At 48.0% G+C, this 5,580-nt stretch overlaps 1 protein-coding gene across 1 annotated transcript; it reads left to right on the top strand.

Moving 5' to 3' along the window:
- The first annotated feature begins 236 nt into the window (after window positions 1-236).
- RPLP0 (ribosomal protein lateral stalk subunit P0) lies at window positions 237-4,431 on the top strand. Its single transcript, XM_007129997.4, has 8 exons — window positions 237-274; window positions 527-628; window positions 1,602-1,777; window positions 1,890-1,977; window positions 2,105-2,251; window positions 2,347-2,532; window positions 3,385-3,525; window positions 4,197-4,431. Exons 2-8 carry the CDS (start codon window positions 575-577, stop codon window positions 4,365-4,367), a joined length of 963 nt encoding a protein of 320 aa, XP_007130059.2. The 5' UTR covers window positions 237-274; window positions 527-574; the 3' UTR covers window positions 4,368-4,431.
- The last annotated feature ends 1,149 nt before the right edge of the window (window positions 4,432-5,580 follow it).

Raw genomic sequence — 5,580 nt, 5'->3', positions numbered from 1 at the left:
CCAGCCCGGCAGAGGGAAGCAACTCTGAGAAAGGTCCTCCAACACACAGCAGTGCCCTCCTTTAATTACCTCGTTTAAAGGAAGCTTCCTGTTGGTTGGAATGGCACCGATATCATCCAATGGTTGTCTGTATCAATCCGGCTTCTCCAGACAGACGTTGATCCCAGCCAATAGATGGGGGCGCTGTCCGCAGCTTCTAATTGGCTGCTTCGTTCACCTATAAATTATGCAAGCCGGCGAGAGGCCCTCCTCTCGCCAGGCGTCCTGGAGTGAGGTTCGTTTGTACCCTGCAGTCTCACCCGGGACTGCCGGCGGGGAGGTGGGGGTTCTTCGGGGGTTCTTTGGGGGGGCGCTTCGGGACTGCAGGGTGTGGGCCTGTTTGGCTTAAGCCGCGGCGGCGGCAAATGCAGCCCCGGGCCGGGGCGGCGGGCGCCCGCGCGTCTGCTCCACGTGTGCCTTGGGCTTGGAGCCCGCCATGTCGTGGGGACTTGTGTCGGGGTGTCTTGAGCTCCTTTTCTCTCTTCAGTGACATCGTCTTTAAACCCTGCGTGGCAATCCCTGACGCACCGCAGTGATGCCCAGGGAAGACAGGGCGACCTGGAAGTCCAATTACTTCCTTAAGATCATCGTAAGTGCGGGGCGGGTCCCAGCCGCCCACCGTGCTGCTTCGGCCCCGGGCACTAACAGGGACAATCAGCAGCCATGTGCTGAGTGCCTACTACCACATTAGGCCGTTTTAGGCAAACCTCATTTAATCTTCCCAATTTCCCGAGATCCGCGCCCTTCCTCCTCCCTTTGTTGCAGGTAAACAGGCTCAGGCACGTTAAGTGGCTCCTATGGTGACAGCATTAACGCCCAGGTCTGTCGGCTTCCAAATAGCGTTCATCGTACTCTTACTCCCCTGCCTCCTTGTTTGGGAAGGTCTGAGGCAATGAGTGACTCATTATAAAGAGTCAAGTTGCATATTCAGGTCCTATTAGTCAAGAAACTAAACTTTAAGTGAATGCTTTCTCTTGGATGGCCTTGAGTTGGTTGGGTCTTTCCCTGCCTAGAAATGCTAACCATGCTGCTCTTCAGGCATTAGGATGCGTTGTAGAGTTTAGTCCATTGTATTCTTCCCCATTTATTCAGGGTTTCAGACTCACAAAAAACTTAAAAGAATTGTAAAATGATCACATACCCACAACTTAGGTCCTACAAGCAATATTTTACTATATTTGCTTTATGTTGTATTTTGAATAATTTAAATCTAACCTTACTTGGAAGAGTATTTTTTTTTCTATTAAGGCAGCTGATTTGGTGAAACAAACGTGCTTCATGGTTGAGAAAAATTAAAAATGAAAGTTAAATTAAAATTCTTTGATTGAATGTAGAAACATAATTTTCGCCATTCATACTCAGCAAGCAAATCTTTGAAAATCTAGCGTTGTTTTAACTCGGGCAGCTGGCAGTAAGAGGAATTGTCCCAGTCTCTGAGACATTTCAAAAGCATAGAAGAAAGAGAGTGAGATAGAAACCAGTTATTGTGGGATTTGGTTTCTCTTAATCTCTTCCCTCTTTTGTCCTGTGAAACGTTGCTTGTTTGTGGCTTGTTTCTGTAGCAACTTCTGGATGATTATCCGAAATGCTTCATTGTGGGAGCAGACAATGTGGGCTCCAAGCAGATGCAACAGATCCGCATGTCTCTCCGAGGGAAGGCCGTGGTACTGATGGGCAAGAATACAATGATGCGCAAGGCCATCCGAGGGCATCTGGAAAACAACCCAGCTTTGGAGAAGTCAGTTCATCCTCCTGGGCATCTTTATCTGCCTTTTTCAGTGTCCTCCTCCCTTTTCCTGGAGAAGAACGGTGCTGAAAAGTGACCGTCTCCCATAAACTTCTCTTTGCAGACTGTTGCCTCACATCCGGGGGAACGTGGGCTTTGTGTTCACCAAGGAGGACCTCACTGAGATCAGGGACATGCTGCTGGCCAATAAGGTAAGGGGAGAATCAGGTTGGTTGGAGAGACCTTATTAATTTTGGCTCCTTAAAAGCGACAAAACTGACTGTTCTCAGGTTGTCTGTGGAGAGAAGACTTCTCACTGTTTCTCATTTTTTTGTTCAGGTGCCAGCTGCCGCCCGTGCTGGTGCCATAGCCCCATGCGAAGTCACTGTGCCTGCCCAGAACATTGGTCTGGGGCCTGAGAAGACCTCGTTCTTCCAGGCTTTAGGCATCACCACTAAAATCTCCAGGGGCACCATCGAAATCCTGGTGAGTGGACCTGGCTTGCCAGCGCTAGCCGGGCTCGGTTGCTGCCGACCTGCTGGATGTCCAGGTGTTAACTGCCCAACTCCGCTGTTCTTCAGAGTGATGTGCAGCTGATTAAGACTGGAGACAAAGTGGGAGCCAGTGAAGCCACATTGCTGAACATGCTGAACATCTCCCCCTTCTCCTTTGGGCTGGTCATCCAGCAGGTGTTTGACAATGGCAGCATCTACAACCCTGAAGTACTTGACATCACAGAGGAAACTCTGCATTCTCGCTTCCTGGAGGTACACGCTGCCCATTCCAGGCCCTTGCATTAATAGCTGAGAGAGTGTCTAGCTTCAGACTGAATCCTGGCCATGCAGCTGACTAGCAGTGTAATAATCAGGGACAGTTGTTTAATCTGTACCTCAGTTTCCTTGTCTGTAAATGGCAATAGCAATATAAGATTGTTGAAGGATCTAATGAATTAATGAATGTAAAGCCTTAGAACAGTGCTGGGCACATGGTAAGGGCTGTTATTCTAGGGCATGCAGTAAGATATGAGATTTTGAGTAGTATCAGTGAGTCAAAAGAGGAATGAGAAGATGAGGTAGTTAATACATCAGTGTTGCCAAGTACCCTGTCTTGGGAAGATGGACTCTTTCAGGGACTGTTCTTGCTTAGTTTTTGCCACTAATATATCCTCTAGTTAACAAATAAGGTGGTAGGAGATATAATTCCTTTTTTCTTGGATGAACGGAACATTGCAATTATACATACTCTTAACTCCAGTTACTTTTGGAAATCTCACTAGTGAATGAAATTCACATCTGGAACTAATTTAATGTTTTTCTCTCTTGGAATGCAATGGTTATGTTAATAGTTTATATTTTCACAAGATGGTGGCTTTTGAAGGAAATGCCACCATCATGGTATAGGGAACGCCCATGTTGAGAATAACAGCAAAAAGCATTTATAAATTATTGGGTCTGAATTTCCCTGCCAGAAGCATTTGGTGTGAGGTGAAGTGTCCTGTGTGAGACTAATATACTAATCTAGCAAGTCTTGTTTGCTGTTGAGCTTTGCTTGGACTCAACAGCAAAGACATCACACCTGAAATGTGATTTTTTTTCTTTTTTTTTCCCTTCCTTCCACAGGGTGTCCGCAATGTTGCCAGCATATGTCTGCAGATTGGTTACCCAACTGTTGCGTCTGTACCCCACTCTATCATCAGTGGGTACAAGCGGGTCCTGGCTTTGTCTGTGGAGACTGATTACACCTTCCCACTTGCTGAAAAGGTAAAAAAAAAAAAAAATCCACCAGGACCACAGCAGACCTGACAGTTATTAGCAGGAGGATAAATAGCTGCCTGCTGAGTTAGTGTTTTTATACTAGTGTTTTATGTAGTAGATACATTTTTAAGAGTATAGATACCCTAGGGGGACTGGTTCCAGGGCTCCCCACGGACACCAAATCCATGGGTGCTCAAGTCCCTTGTATAAAATGGTGTTATGTTAAGTAACATTTCTAGGTTACTTGAATACCTAATACAATGTGAATGCTATGTAAGTGGTTGTAAATACAATGTGACTGCAATGTAAATAATTGCCCCCGTGCAGAAAATTCAGGTTTTGCTTTTTGGAAATTTTTTCCTTTTTTTGATCAGCAGTTGGTTCAATCTGTGAATCTGAAACCTCTGGATACAGAGGGCTAACTGTATACTTGAGGTTGGGAGGCAGGGGAGGCATGTCCTCGACTTTACAAATTACAAGAGACTTAAAGAGGGGTAAGAGCTGGGCCTAAGATCACCAGGCTATACCCAAGCTGTCCTGTCTGGTCACTTCCAGAGGAAGATTTCACTGATATGGAAATTGGTCCTTAAAACTAGAGCTCTGCGGAGGCTGAAGGGTTGTGGGTTGTAGGGGGTGTAGGTGACTATTTTGACCATGAACTTTTCCCCTTGCTTTAGGTCAAGGCCTTCTTGGCTGATCCATCTGCATTTGTGGCTGCTGCCCCCGTGGCAGCTGCCAGCACTGCTGCTCCTGCTGCTGCTGCCGCAGCCGCAGCCCCAGCCAAGGTTGAAGCAAAGGAAGAGTCGGAGGAGTCGGACGAGGACATGGGATTTGGTCTCTTTGACTAATCATCAAAAAGCAGCCAACTCAGCCGGCTTTATTTGTGAAACAAGGAAATAAAGGCTTACTTCTCTTACAAGTCTCTGGATTTTTCATTTTGTGCATTTTGAGGTTATAGTTCTGTGTGCTAGAAACTAAAGCCATGGTAAAATCATAAGCTTTATTTGGAGTTGACATTTGGTGTCCTCTTCGTAAGTGAAGTACTGCTCTCCTAGCATCCTGTACTTTTTTGTGTACCCAGCTTTAACTGTATTCTTATTAAGTGGAATTGATTCCATGACCATCAGGCCACTATCCTGGGTCACTCCAAGATCTTTGAGTAGGGTGTCATATTGAGATAAGCACTGGATGAGTGCTGCCAGGGTTTTTCAAACTGGGTGGTGATGTGATTAATGATGAGTTTAGTGGTGACCGTTATTTAAGGAGATAGAACAGCTGATGCTGTAGGTGTTGTGAATCTTAGGTTTCACTTGTCGATTTGCACTGGGTCACCCAGTAATGTGCTAGTTGTAACCAGGACTCAAAAGTTTGAAAGCCGTTGCTGACAGGGACGACAACTGAGCTGTGCAGACCGTATTTGAACTAGTTACAGAGCAGGCAGGTCTGCATGCTGAATAAAACTTAGGCAACTCTGGACCATGAGGCCCACTACCCGCAGCCTCCCACCCTGTGGCCTTGTCTTAAGAAGCTGTCCCCAGGCAGGCTCTTCTCTCAGCTCCAGAGCCCTCCCCTGACTGCCAGGTATACCCCTGTTTTTAAACCCTCACATTGTCCACCGCTGGGGTACAAACTTAACAGGATAAGACACCAGTTGGCTGCCAGTCTTTTAGCGAGCTCAGTTCCTGTCATCAAGGGAACTCTAGGAAGCATCTAGCACACACTTCTGTAAAATGGTCTTCACGCAGGAGAGGCTCACACGGGGATGTCTGGGCCGGACCTGCGCACTCATGGGTCGATGGCTGCAGGCGGTCACGCCGCGTTACAAACCCTCAGGGACCCTCGTCTCCCACGAGGCCGGGCTGAGAAAGGCTCGGGGGAGGAGGCCTTGATAGTCCCCGGCGCGCACCCCGGTACCCACTCCAGTTGCCCGCCTCGAATCCCAGGCTGCCGCGGCCGCCATCCCGCCCGGGGGCGCCAGGCCCCGGGCCCCAACGGTATCCCGGCCTCGCTCTGCGGTGTGGGCCCGCGCTGTGACCCGGAAGCGCTCCGGAAGCGGTTCCG

The sequence above is a fragment of the Physeter macrocephalus genome, chromosome 19 (assembly GCF_002837175.3).
Source record: "Physeter macrocephalus isolate SW-GA chromosome 19, ASM283717v5, whole genome shotgun sequence".
NCBI classification, from domain to species: Eukaryota; Metazoa; Chordata; class Mammalia; order Artiodactyla; family Physeteridae; genus Physeter; species Physeter macrocephalus.
The sequence above is the reverse complement of the archived record's forward strand: the minus strand, read 5'-3'. Positions and strand labels throughout refer to the sequence as shown.

Excerpts from the sequence above, each read along its gene's own strand:
- RPLP0 (XM_007129997.4), top strand. The coding sequence starts at position 575 with ATGCCCAGGGAAGACAGGGCGACCTGGAAGTCCAATTACTTCCTTAAG. Across the intron at positions 1,978-2,104 it reads ACATGCTGCTGGCCAATAAG|GTGCCAGCTGCCGCCCGTGC; the intron begins GTAAGGGGAGAA and ends TTTTTTGTTCAG. Across the intron at positions 2,252-2,346 it reads GGGGCACCATCGAAATCCTG|AGTGATGTGCAGCTGATTAA; the intron begins GTGAGTGGACCT and ends GCTGTTCTTCAG.